General features: G+C 49.2%; 2 protein-coding genes across 4 annotated transcripts; one reads left to right on the top strand and one right to left on the bottom strand.

Annotated features, from left to right (window-relative positions):
- Nucleotides 1–214: 214 nt before the first annotated feature.
- LOC144110220 (uncharacterized) lies at nucleotides 215–1409 on the bottom strand. Of its 2 annotated transcripts, XM_077643060.1 has the most exons (3): nucleotides 1276–1409; nucleotides 1034–1204; nucleotides 215–950 (listed from the first exon to the last, which is right to left on the bottom strand). In XM_077643060.1, the coding sequence occupies exons 2-3, from the start codon at nucleotides 1070–1072 to the stop codon at nucleotides 693–695; spliced, it is 297 nt and encodes a 98-aa protein (XP_077499186.1). In that variant the 5' UTR covers nucleotides 1073–1204; nucleotides 1276–1409; the 3' UTR covers nucleotides 215–692. The 2 variants fall into 2 exon arrangements, with proteins under 2 accessions (XP_077499186.1, XP_077499185.1); XM_077643059.1 differs by lacking the exon at nucleotides 1276–1409 and having other exon boundaries at nucleotides 693–950; nucleotides 1034–1222.
- A 648-nt stretch (nucleotides 1410–2057) lies between these two features.
- LOC144110221 (uncharacterized) lies at nucleotides 2058–13030 on the top strand. Of its 2 annotated transcripts, none has more exons than XM_077643062.1 (6): nucleotides 2058–2175; nucleotides 3814–3930; nucleotides 7163–7216; nucleotides 7520–7573; nucleotides 7876–7944; nucleotides 12692–13030. In XM_077643062.1, exons 1-6 carry the CDS (start codon nucleotides 2128–2130, stop codon nucleotides 12785–12787), a joined length of 438 nt encoding a protein of 145 aa, XP_077499188.1. In that variant the 5' UTR covers nucleotides 2058–2127; the 3' UTR covers nucleotides 12788–13030. The 2 variants fall into 2 exon arrangements, with proteins under 2 accessions (XP_077499188.1, XP_077499189.1); XM_077643063.1 differs by having other exon boundaries at nucleotides 2099–2175; nucleotides 3817–3930.
- Nucleotides 13031–13240: the final 210 nt, after the last annotated feature.

The following is a 13240-nucleotide window of genomic DNA, read 5'->3' as shown; positions in this document are numbered from 1 at the left end:
GGACCTTTTTAATTGGAAATGAGAGCATGTGCACAGGGTGGAAAGCGCGTGATCTGCCAGGAAACACTAAAGCGGCCCCGAGAAGGGATCTTTATTAAGGATGCCAGCCATCTTGGGCCTCTCCACTTGGCAACGACGACAAAGCGTGTGCGCGCCCTATGGTTAGGCCCCAGCTGTGGAAGCCATCCTCGGACACGACCATGACCTTCGACATCTGATGTTTTTATTTAAAAACACAGGGACCAAAGTCGTGCTGTATGCAGTGCAATCGCCATGTGGTTCCATAATCATCCATTTAGCCCGGCTCTTTGGACGGATTCAGGAAACGACTGAAAAGAACAAAAGTAACGAGCAAACAAAGGTGCGCTGCATAAAAGTTAGAACTTAAAGAGACGAAGGCACGCTGCGCTAATGCTGTAGCGAGGTCTAACATGTAAAATTTCGCGGCTGGCGTCGATTTCTACAAAGCGCGAGTAGTGCCTACGGAAATAAACAAAGGCGCACTGGAGATGGGTAAGTGTGTATACAAGCACGAGTTTTTGTCTCTACCAGCGATTTACTAGCTCACACCGCGCGATTTTGATGTCTGGCGTCGATTTCGACAGAGAGGGAATACGGGCACGAAACGGGACGCTCGCGATCTGCCAGGAAACAATGAGGTGGCCCTAAAAAGGGCCGTTTGCAGGAGCACTTCAACCGCGACCTGCAGCGGCGTGGCGGCGCGGTGAGCAGTAGGCCCAGCAGTGGTCCGTCTTGTGCCCTTTGGCTCCGCACCGACGACACCGGTGCACGACGTACACCTCTCCTGGTCTTGCTCTTGAAGCCGACGCTATCCCTGGTCCGTAGATCTTGACGAGGGCCGCGACGATAATCTTTGACATCTGGTCGATGCCCCGGTCTGCGGCAAACAAGGACAGCATCGGCTCGCCAGAAGCATCCAGGAAACGATGCTGCAAAAAAAGTTACGTTACAAGCGCCGCAATTTGTCGAGTTCTGCACGAGAAAACTTGCGAAAACGTTGTTCAACCCTTACCTCGTGATTGAGAACGTGCACGCCAGACAAGCGGTTCATCGTGGCTGTCAGACGGCGGTTCAGATGGCGACGCCGGCGGTCCTCAAACCGCACCTTATGTGGGTCGTCGTAATGGAGTTGCAAAATTTTGAACACCAGCACGACGTGCTCCTGCAGCAGGAAAACGAGGTCCTGGAATGCGCAAGGCATGTAGGTAAGCGGTACAGCACTTCATGAAGCGAAATTTGAGATAAAATGCGTACCTTTATGTCGCTGGCGATTTCTCGCGGGTCAGCGCCTTTTGGGGGTCGTCGCAATGTCGTGGAAGCAAGAACTGTACAGAAATTTCAGCTGGCTGCGCCGACGAGCGCACCACGCAAAAAAAAAAAAAAAAGCCATACCTGGACAGCTTCCGAAACGCGCGCGCCGCCGCCTACGCTCACGAAGAGAATGCCCGCAGACCACGCACGCCCGGCGGCCGGCCAACCGGCCCTAGCGATTCCCTAGGCACTCTAGGGACAGGCCGAGAGAGGCGCGGCGAACCCACGTCCGGTTGAGAACGAGGGAGAAGCAGAAAAACGTCACGGAGAAGCGCATCCCATCGACCAATCAGCGTTTCCAGCCCACCTGCACCGAAACGCTTCTAACGCGAGCGGCGCGAGCAGACGATTTCGCGCCGCGCCAGGCTGTCGGCAGCTGTCACACAGGGCGGAAAGTGAGACTTCTGCTCCAATTGACAACAAAGACGCTGCGATGCCCAGCTGCTGCGTTCCTGGGTGTCGGTCGCGCACGCCAGGACAAGAACCGGGCGTCACTTTCCACACGTAAGTATACTGCATTTTGTTTTCGTATTTAATTGACTGCGTAATGAGTAAAATGCATGCTCGCAGAACATAACGCACGACACGGCGTGAACGTGGTATTCGTACCGCCCCGGCCTTATTGGTGGCTCTTTGTCCGAGTGCAGTGAATAGTATTGTTTTCAAACAGGTTTCCGAAAGATCCAGAGCGAAGGAGGCAGTGGACTGAGGCCGTTAGACCAGGCCAGAGACTGGGAGCCAGCAAAATGGACCTGCGTATGTTCAAAACATTTCCTGCCCGAGCACTTCGATCGGATGTCGCCGCTCGTAGTTCGTATACGTGCGGATGCCGTCCCCCTTCAGGTGAGGAACCACCTTCTATACATTCTCAAGAGATTGGAAAGAAATGCTCTTATTGAGAAGGTGCTTTATTATAACTTGACTGCATATATAAGCATGCGTTCAATATGATGTTTTAGGTGTTCGTGCAAGAAATAGAACGATTTGTGAATAAATGGCTTTAGCTAGACGTTATGATCGAGTAGCGCGGCTACAGTACTCCCGCACTGATAAAAAGTAATTGTGTCATTATACTCCTAAACTGGCTGCGGTTTATATATGGCTCTGGTGAAATTCTGCTTACTGTACATGATAATATATTTATTTATTAGCTTACGCACTCCATCATTCGAAGAAAATAAAAAAAAGAGCATCGAGCACACCACAGTTTTCCTTGGGGCATCATTTCTATTTAATTATTACTTGTAATGTGCAAATGTTTGCGTCTAGCAGTAGGCGGTGCATTTTTTGTTGTCATCTCGGCCATAGCACCTGGGAAGTGTCACTGAGAGAGCACTGTAATTCCTTAAAACTATAGTTCGTTTACAAAGGAAATCACAAAGAATCCATAAGGCATAAATCACCGTACGTATTTGCTCGCGTGATTTGCGCACGTTTTTTCTTTAATTAGGGCTCCAAAAAGAGGGTGCGCAATTTACGCGCAAGCGAGTTATCCGAACACGTCCTAAAAAAAAGGTTGGCACCCCTCGCCTCATGGCAACAAGGTTGACACGTTCCCTCCCCCCCCCCTCCCCCCCCGGGGGGAAGGGGGGTGGCATGACATGACGGCACGTGCTTAGCTCAAAGCAATAAACGCGCAAAGATTCAATCGCGAAGTCAGCCGTGGGAGGAGATAACGGGCAATAAAACGGGGCCCTTGCGTGTGGCCCGACTGACTAGCGGCAAACCGTATAGCAAACGGTACGGTAGAGTTTTGGATTCGGGCGCGCGCGCAACTGTTCGTCCGGGACAGCGACCGCCAGCGCGAGCAAGCCGGGTAAACGGCACAGTTCGGACCCGCGTACATGCTGGTGGTCTGGCTCAGCATAGTGCGCAAAATGTGCGAGTAGTTTTTTTTTTTTATCGGGTTAAAAGTTTGAAACTTTTTGGGGTGCACAATCTATGTGCGGGCGCAAATTACGCGAGTAAATACGGTAAATGTCATACACATAAGGAAAAAGGGAATCACGAGACAAAGAAAAAAAGACAAAACACAGGCAGAAAGCTTGGCCAAATGTTTAGGGGAATCCCGTTTTCTTTTGCGAAGTTTCTGTGGAAACAATTTATAGCTTTCCTTTAGCCGCATAGCTGCGCTTGGGTGGATGCCAATGAGTATAATTAGCTCCTTTATTATACAGATACGGCAGTTCTGCATATATAATTCCACATACACATACCATACACACTTCATGGGGTATAGCTGGGTGAGCCTGAGGAGAGACACCCCACTCTCCCTTCTCAAAAATATGGTAGACCTGCTGTACTAACAATGCATTTCTCTGCTGTTGCTTTCTTAAGAAATGGGTGCACTCTCGCCCACTGGCTGTGTTCCATATTGACAGTCTCAGATTGGTACATCTGTCTGTTGAATTACATGCATCTTTTTAGCTAAGGCTGGCGTTCTACTGCGAGCATGTGATGCACCTCATTATTCATTTACAGCAGGAACCCCTTTCACAGCAGCCAGGCGATGGCACAGCTGTTGCTGCCACTGCTCAGCATGGCGCCCAGCAAGCACTAACACAAAGTCACACATCTCCAGCGTCTCCACTGCAACAGGTATTTTCAAACAGCGCTGTTTTGTGACTACTACAGCTATTCAAAGCATCACAGTGGCTGTGTATATGTTGGACTAGGAGCTACAAACACTGCTTCCTGGCACGGGCTCACCAGAAGATTTATCCGAATCCTATGACACACTAGTCATCATATTTCTTAACCCTTCAGACAGCACTCAAAACAGTCTTAAAGTGTGATGCTCCACCTCCATCTTTCACTAGCTGCTTAAAGCTGAACACCTTGTATGCTTGGTACATGATGTATGCGTTAACAGACAAAGAGGGCAATATCATTAGCAATATGGATAAGATATCAAATAGCCAAAGAGACACAAATCTATGCAGTAGCCAATGCAATCAGAACGTTAATGAGAGAAGCCGCAGCGCACAGCAATGGGCATCCCGTAGCAGTAAGAGAAGAGGAAGTAGCGGAAGCCTTAGTAGGAATGAAAAGCGGGAAAGCAGCTGGTGAGGATCAGGTAACAGCAGATTTGTTGAAGGAGGGAGGGGAGATTGTGCTAGTAGAACTAGCCATCCTATATATGCAATGCCTTGTGACCTCGAGAGTACCAGGAGCTTGGAAGAATGCTAACATTATCTTTATAAAGGAGACGTCAAGGACTTGAAGAATTACAGACCGATCAGCTTACTGTTCATGCTAACATTCACAGTGCAAGACGAACACGGACACGAGGGGAGACACCACAAAGCGCCGACTTCAACAAAAGTTTATTGCTGTGCGAGCGACTATATATGGTGTACAGCGGACATGCGCAGCAACGAAAAGGTACAATCATTCATGAGCATCTGGTAGCGGCGCCACATCTCAAGCGAACACATCATTTTGTGCACACGACAAAAAAAAGGAAAAAACAAAAAGCTAAAAAACCTAAAAAGCAGTACGCGCACAAGAACGTCGAAGCCATAATACTCATTCCGCAATTCGCAAGATATGACGCTCCTTATCACTTAACAGCAATGATGGAGTGCTGACACAGTGATCCCTTTTTTTTTGCAATCTCTGCAGCCTCAGCAATCTCCCTGGCTGTTTTGCTTATGTACTTGTGAAGGATGGTGGTTCCTCCCAAAGAAGGACCACGTTCCTTGCACTGTTGGCAATCACGGCAGTGTATGCCGAGATGACGAGATGCCCCGATGAAGCTGTTGTTATGTTCCATGAGCCTCTCGTTGAGGCACCTGCCTGTTTGGCCAATGTAGGCTCGTCCACAGGGCAATGGAATCGAGTACACCACGTTTCTCGCGCACTTCACAAATGGCTGCCTGTGCCTAACAGCGCAGGAGTTGCTGACAGAGACGGCGGAATTCACCTTTTTGCATACGTGGTGTACTCGATTCCATTGCCCTGTGGACGAGCCTACATTGGCCAAACAGGCAGGTGCCTCAACGAGAGGCTCATGGAACATAACAACAGCTTCATCGGGGCATCTCGTCATCTCGGCATACACTGCCGTGATTGCCAACAGTGCAAGGAACGTGGTCCTTCTTTGGGAGGAACCACCATCCTTCACAAGTACATAAGCAAAACAGCCAGGGAGATTGCTGAGGCTGCAGAGATTGCAAAAAAAAGGGATCACTGTGTCAGCACTCCATCATTGCTGTTAAGTGATAAGGAGCGTCATATCTTGCGAATTGCGGAATGAGTATTATGGCTTCGACGTTCTTGTGCGCGTACTGCTTTTTAGGTTTTTTAGCTTTTTGTTTTTTCCTTTTTTTTTGTCGTGTGCAGAAAATGATGTGTTCCCTTGAGATGTGGCGCCGCTACCAGATGCTCATGAATGATTGTACCTTTTCGTTGCTGCGCATGTCCGCTGTACACCATATATAGTCGCTCGCACAGCAATAAACTTTTGTTGAAGTCGGCGCTTTGTGGTGTCTCCCCTCGTGTCCGTGTTCGTCTTGCGCTGTGAATGTTAGCATGAAGTACCAACTCGCCCAGCAACTGATTTTACTGTTCATTGCCTACTAAGTGTTTGCTAAGGTAATCGCTAATAGTCAGGACGACCTTAGGCTTTAATCAACCAAATAATTAGGCAGGCTTTCGTAAAAGATACTCAACAATAGATCATGTTCACGCTATCAGTGAGTGATAGAGGAATGCACAGATTATAACCGACCCCTATATATGGCCTTCATTGATTACGAGAAAGCATTTAACTCATTGGAAACCTCAACTGTCATGCAGGCACTGCAGAATCAGCGTGTGGAAGAGTGTTATGTGAAAATATTGGAAGATATTTATAACGATTGCACGCCTACCATAGTCCTCCATATAGTCAGCAATAAAATTCCAATAAGGAAGGGTGTCAGGCAGGGAGACACGATCTCGCCAATGCTATTCACTGCCTGTTTACAGGAGGTATTCCGCGGCCTGAAATGGGAACATTTGGGGATAAGAGTTAATGGAGAATACCTGAGTAATTTGCGATTCGCTGATGACATTGCCTTGCTAAGCCACTCAGGACAAGAACTGCAAAGCATGATCAATGAGTTAGACAGGCAGAGCAGAATGGTGGGGCTAAAAAATAATATGCAGAAAACCAAAGTAGAAACAGCAGTTCGCAATTGGTAGCGAGGTGCTGGAAGTAGTAAGAGAATATGGCTACTTAGGGCAGGTAGTGACCGCTAATACAGATCATGAAAGGGAAATAACTAGAAGAATAAGAATGGGTGGAGCGCATATGGCAGGTTCTCCCAGATCATGAATGGCAGTTTACTATTATCCCTCAAGAGAAAAGTCTACGACAGCTGTATCTTACCGGTACTCATCTATGGGGCAGAAATGTGGAGGCTAATAAAGAGGGTTCAGCTTAAGTTAAGGACAACACAGTGAGCTATGGATAGGAAAATGACAGGTGTAACGTTAAGAAACCAGAAGTAGGCAGAGTGGATGAGGGAACAAACGTGGGTTAATGACATCCTAGTTGAAATCAAGAGGAAGAAGTGGGCTTGGGCAGGGCACGTAATGCAAAGGCAAGATAACCGCTGGTCTTTAAGGGTAACAGAGTGGATTCCAAGAGAAGGCAAGCGTAGCAGGGGGCGGCAGGAAGTTAGGTGGGCGGGTGAGATTAAGGAGTTTGCGGGAATGCGGTGGCCGCAGCTGGCAAAAGACAGGGTTAATTGGAAACATGGGAGAGGCCTTCACCCTTCAGTGGGCGTAGTCAGGCTGATGATGACGATGATGACATTCCTCCAGAATAAATTTTTTTTTACAGGCACCTATGGATGTCGCTGAAAGCCAGGAGACTTTGGCAGGCCCATCACAACAGGTATTTTACAATATGCCATTTTGTGACTGCATCAATTCGAAGAACAACAGTGTCTGCGTTTATGTCGCAGCACGAGCGACCAAAAACAGATTTCTGTAACAGAATGCATCCTGGCACTGGCTCAGAGGAAGTTTTCTCTGAATCGCCTCAACACATTAGTCATTTTTTATAATCCTTTTGACAGAACTGAAAACACAGCCTAGCAGTGTGATGCTTTTCTATTTTTCAGTAGTTGCTTAGAACTGAATACATCTTATGCTTTGGTAGAAGCATATTTCTCAAGAATAAAATTTTTTTTCACAGGCACCTATGGATGTCACTGAAAGCCAGGAAACTTTACCAGGCCCATCACAACAGGTATGTTACGATATACCATTTTGTGACAGCAACTGCTAGAAGATTGACAGTGTCTGAGTTTATCTCGCAGCACGAGTCACGAAACGGGTGAATTTTTATGTAAAAGAAAGCTTCCTGGCGCAGGCTCAGAGGAAGTTTTGACCAAGCCACCTCAGCACACCAGTCATATCTTTATTCCTTCAGACATAACTCAAAACGGTCTAGTAGTGCGATGCTTCTCCACTTTTCACTAGGTGCTTAAAACTGAACGCTTGTTATGTCTCGGTACACACACATTTCTCCTGAACAAAATTTTTTTACAGGCATCTATGGATGTGGCCACAATGCTGGACATTCAGCCAGGGTCATCTCAAGCCTTTCAACTTACTCCAGTAAGTTTCATATTGTGATGACCCCCATAATGCGCAGGTCCACACGGGACGGAGAGGCAAAGAGACACCGTATGGCTCAGTTTAAACAAACAGGTATATTCAATAATTACACATGATTAAGATTATACATCAGAGGCTGGGGCGTCCGAGCTTACGTGCCGACGACTTCATGGGGGCGATGGAGTGGCTCCGGAGTTGGGCTCGAGCGGTTGCTGGCAGAAGCTGCACGCCGTCGGGCTTCGGCGCTGAAGGCCCTCTTGGCGAACGATGTCGTCCTGAGCGTCCTTCTTCCGTACTGCTTCTCGATTTTTATATCCTCTTCTCCACACTCCCTAGGGTGAGGACGCCCACGCCGGAGGGGAAGGAGGGGGGGCTAGGGCTTTCACTTGGGCGCACAAACATACCACCGCACTTATCGTCTCGCTCCCCTCACGTGTTGAGTCCGAGGGAAAGAAGGTTGTCTTCGCGGTAGCGCATAGCGTCGGCTGTGGTACGGCGCGCTCTGGCCCGCTGACAGTTCCCGCGGGTCACCGGCCTCCATTCTTCATCCATCAACTGACACTCGCTCCTCAAGGTAAGGCGCGCTCTGGATCGCTGACAGTTCCCTTGTCCCGGAATGTGCTCGGGAGGGCCGCCCCTGGAACCGCCACGCCAATTGGGGAGGATAAAGCCTGTTTCCCCGCGGCTGCGGCGGCGGGTCCGGTTGGGCTTAAACCCCTTCGTTCTGGTTGTCACTCTCAACGAGCATGGCTGGGTAATTGATGATGCCTGTCATCTGGGTCTCCGTCTACGCCGCGCCGTCGAACGTGGAACCTCGTAGCACACACAAGGAATGTACCTCGTAGCACACACAAGGAATGTACCTCGTAGCACACAAGGAATGTCACACTCGCTCACCCTCCAGAAGAATGTTCTCCGAACATTTGAGTCCCTGCAGCTCCCCTTGTCTTTCTGAATCGCCTCGCACAGTGCGTCCGACAAAACACTTTTCGCTGCACTCAACACCACTGCACAACACCATATGCCTCCGCTGTCATAACTGGCGTCTCCAGGGGCAGCACTGATCTTCTTTTACAGATAAACATGAAACTCAGCACCCAAGCCTCTCCTTTCTAGTCCAAACTGGACGAAATAAATTTACCACAGTTACAAAGGAGCTCCCACTTCTAGCACGATCACGGCACAGACAAAAATATAGATAACGAAAGGAAGTAGGGCAGGTTCTGCATGCGCTCCGCATGCTCTCCTGTGAAGGTGTTACTTAATGACAGAAAGGTTTAACTACCAACTCCGATAACTTAACACATAAGCACATAGCAATGTTATGAGCTGTGGCATTACACAATTCTAACCAGTTCAAAACTCCGCTCTGTTTACACCATTAGTCCGACTTAGCTTTCCGATTTCGCAGCGTAAGTCTGTGACCCTTTGTCTGCTTTGGGACTCGCGAGGGCTCGTGGCAGGAGCCTCTCCTGGCGTTATCTGCGCGGCAACCTCGCGCGCTTCTTCTTCTAGCAATGCATGAAGTAAATCCGGTGGCATTCTGGCCGTCACCTCTGGCGCCTGCCGAACAAATGCAGGAGAGGGCGTTTCTTGCGAACTATCTGCGCGCTCCGCTTCACTTCTGTCCCCATCAAAATCCGCGCTTTCCCTTTCCTCATTTCGTGAATACTGAACCGGTGCCGACTTGAGGCGATTTGCGTGTATCCTTATCAAGCGCCGGTTCACGTCTCGGACTCTGAAGTTTACCGGAGAAAGCTTCTCGACAACCTAGCACGGTCCTCTCCACTTCGTCTGGAACTTACGAGCTAGCCCAATCTGCCTTTGGCAGTTTTCAATGTACACGCTGTCCCCCACATTAAACGGCGCGTCTCTAGCACTGCGATCGTGCACCTCCTTCCTGCGCTTCGCCGCTTTCTTTAAGGCCTCCTTTGCGATGTCCCTCGCCACTTGCAAGCGCGATTCTAGCTCCACCTTATAGTCGTCCAGTGAAGCGTATGGGACACGACGGGGGCCCTCTGGCACTTCACTAGGCTGGTCCGGGTCTCGGCCGTAGAGAAGAAAGAATGGCGATTCGCCCGTGCTCTCGTGTGCTGCGGAATTGTAGGCAAACATTGCATACGGGAGCCACAAGTCCCAGTCCCGCTGGTCGCGCGAAACAAAATGCGACAGGAACCCGGCCACGGTTTGGTTCAGTCGCTCCACCGCGCCGTTGCAAGCCGGATGGTACGGTGTTGTCTGCTTCTTAGCGATCTTAAGCAGCTCGCAAACTCTCCTCATTAGCTGCGACACGAAGTTCGTTCCCCGATCTGTCAAGAGTTGCCTCGGGGGTCCATGTCGGAGCACGATCTGTTCGACAAATGCTCTTGCAACCGTGTCTGCCTTCTGATCTGGGAGTGCTACCGCTTCCGCGTATTTTGAAAGGTGATCGACAAATACTAAAATGTACTTGTTTCCGGAAGTGGTCGTGGGCAATGGGCCCATTATGTCCATACCTGTCCGCTCGAAGGGAGCCGAAACCTCAGAGAACGGCTGAATTGGAGCTGGTCTTCGTCCCTTGGGTGTTTTTCTTTCGAGACAGGAATGACACTTCGCACAGTAGTCTCTAACATCCTGTCGCATGCCACTCCAAAAGTACAAACGCTCCACACGCCTGCGTGTCTTCGCTACGCCAAAATGACCGGCGCATGGCGCATCGTGAAACGCGCGAAGAACCCTTTCTGTCCACGACCGAGATATGACGACTCTCTCCCAAGCGGTTTTCTCTGGTCTCCCTTTCCTGGTTGGCCTCGTGCGCCGACACAGGGTGCCGTCTTTGTCAATGAAATAACCTAGCTGTTCGGGGTGAGACGGTGCGCCCTCTAAGCTTTCGATTATTCGCTTCAGGTCAGGATCTTTGCACTGCTCTGTGCGTAATTCGGCGGGGTCGACTACGGGGACAAACTCATCTATAGCTGCCACGGCAGCTGTGCGGCTGAGTGCATCAGCATTCAGATGCGTCCGAGCTTACGTGCCGACGACTTCATGGGGGCGATGGAGTGGCTCCGGAGTTGGGCTCGAGCGGTTGCTGGCAGAAGCTGCACGCCGTCGGGCTTCGGCGCTGAAGGCCCTCTGGCGAACGATGTCGTCCTGAGCGTCCTTCTTCCGTACTGCTTCTCGATTTTTATATCCTCTTCTCCACACTCCCTAGGGGTGAGGACGCCCACGCCGGAGGGGAAGGAGGGGGGCTAGGCTTTCACTTGGGCGCACAAACATACCACCGCACTTATCGTCTCGCTCCCCTCACGTGTTGAGTCCGAGGGAAAGAAGGTTGTCTTCGCGGTAGCGCATAGCGTCGGCTGTGGTACGGCGCGCTCTGGCCGCTGACAGTTCCCGTGGGTCACCGGCCTCCATTCTTCATCCATCAACTGACACTCGCTCCTCAAGGTAAGGCGCGCTCTGGATCGCTGACAGTTCCCTTGTCCCGGAATGTGCTCGGGAGGGCCGCCCCTGGAACCGCCACGCCAATTGGGGAGGATAAAGCCTGTTTCCCCGCGGCGGCGGCGGGGGGTCCGGTTGGGTCCGGTTGGGCTTAAACCCCTTCGTTCTGGTTGTCACTCTCAACGAGCATGGCTGGGTAATTGATGATGCCTGTCATCTGGGTCTCCGTCTACGCCGCGCCGTCGAACGTGGAACCTCGTAGCACACACAAGGAATGTACCTCGTAGCACACACAAGGAATGTACCTCGTAGCACACACAAGGAATGTACCTCGTAGCACACAAGAATGTCACAATATCGTCTGTGTGGTTTCCATCCAGGTTTATTCACTGCATGAGGTAGGATGTCGTTGCAATTCTGCAATGTAAAGTGCAGTAAACCTGCAGTTGTTTGTCAGGCCCCGTGCTTACCGGAGACAGTAGCAGAGTGCAGTAGGTTCTGCAAAGATCCTTCATATAGGATGGTACCTTTTTGTGGAACCATATAAGCACATTAGTAACTGCCACAATATTCTTTCATGTGCCTTCATTGCTTATGTTCGTTACACAAATCAATATAGTCATCTCGTCAGATTTCCACTACAAATAATCTATCAGTATCAAGAAAAATTTGGCTATGCAAGACATACACCACCAGGTCAGTGATATCTTTTCTACAAAATTTTCTCACGTTATTCCAATCTGGTTTTACTGATTTTGGACAAGGTCATTGACAGCTATGTAGAAAGTATTCGGTGCAAACTGGCATGCGTGCTACATGAAAAATTTGTACTGTCATGTTTTCTTTTTCAGTTGTTCCTTGTATAAGTTTTCATGAACTACTTCTTATATGGGTACATGCCAACCTCTTTAACGCCAGTTCCAGTGGGCATTCAGAAAAGGAGATTGCACGACACAAAATTTAATGCAATAATTTTTAAAGCTGTATGTATTCACGCTTCTACACAGTTGTGCTATTAACCCTGCTTTATTTCTGCAACACTTTGAGTGTATAATAAAAATAAAATGTGTAGACATAACATTACCTTAACATGCTAGGTGATATGAGTTTAACAATGTGCGAGCGTTTTTCTTTTGCAGTGACATTGAAAGGCATTGAGTGCATATGCACTGAAGCTGTTGCGTGGCCCAGTAGTGGGCATGCCGAGTAATTTTGTGATTAGCCTCATGTCCTGCTTTCCTTCTTATGCCTTGATGCATGGCGGAGGAGAACAGGGCAACAGGCATTCTAAGGTGGGCTGCATTACTAAACAGTTTATCTTATGCAGGAACTTCCGACTTTGCCAACCGCCCCAGCCTCTGTTGGGACGCCACGAAGGAGGCCAGCAATGGCAAATGGACCTGTCAAATGTGCCTATTTCTGAAGCAGAATTCAACACCATGAATGTCAAATGCTTGTGCATATGCCAAGAGCGTATTTGATAGCGTGAGTGGCCCATCCACAGCATGCATTATTAGCATAATCTTTAACACAGCATGCGCAGGCACCCAGACTGTGTGAATGGACTTAGCTTGATTTCGCCGTGGCAATTTTTACTAATATCTACTAACTGATCTGCATGGTATATTGTATGCAATGATGAATCAATAAACCAATGAATTTTTAAGCGTGTGAGTGGCCTGCATATCAAGCTGAGGAGCACATTATGGAATCTTCTTCTTGGACACCTCTCCATCTACCAGAGGAGAATCGGTGAGTCACAGCTTCATTTATTGATCTATTCAAGTACCCTAAGGGTCCACTAGGGGCATTACATAGGGGGAGGTGGGAGGGACTCAAAGCGAAACAAAATTGTTTCAAAAACAAAAAAAGCAGC

Source organism: Amblyomma americanum, chromosome 11 (assembly GCF_052857255.1).
Source record: "Amblyomma americanum isolate KBUSLIRL-KWMA chromosome 11, ASM5285725v1, whole genome shotgun sequence".
NCBI lineage: Eukaryota > Metazoa > Arthropoda > Arachnida > Ixodida > Ixodidae > Amblyomma > Amblyomma americanum.
Note: the sequence above shows the minus strand (reverse complement) of the source record. Positions and strands in the feature narration are given on the sequence as shown.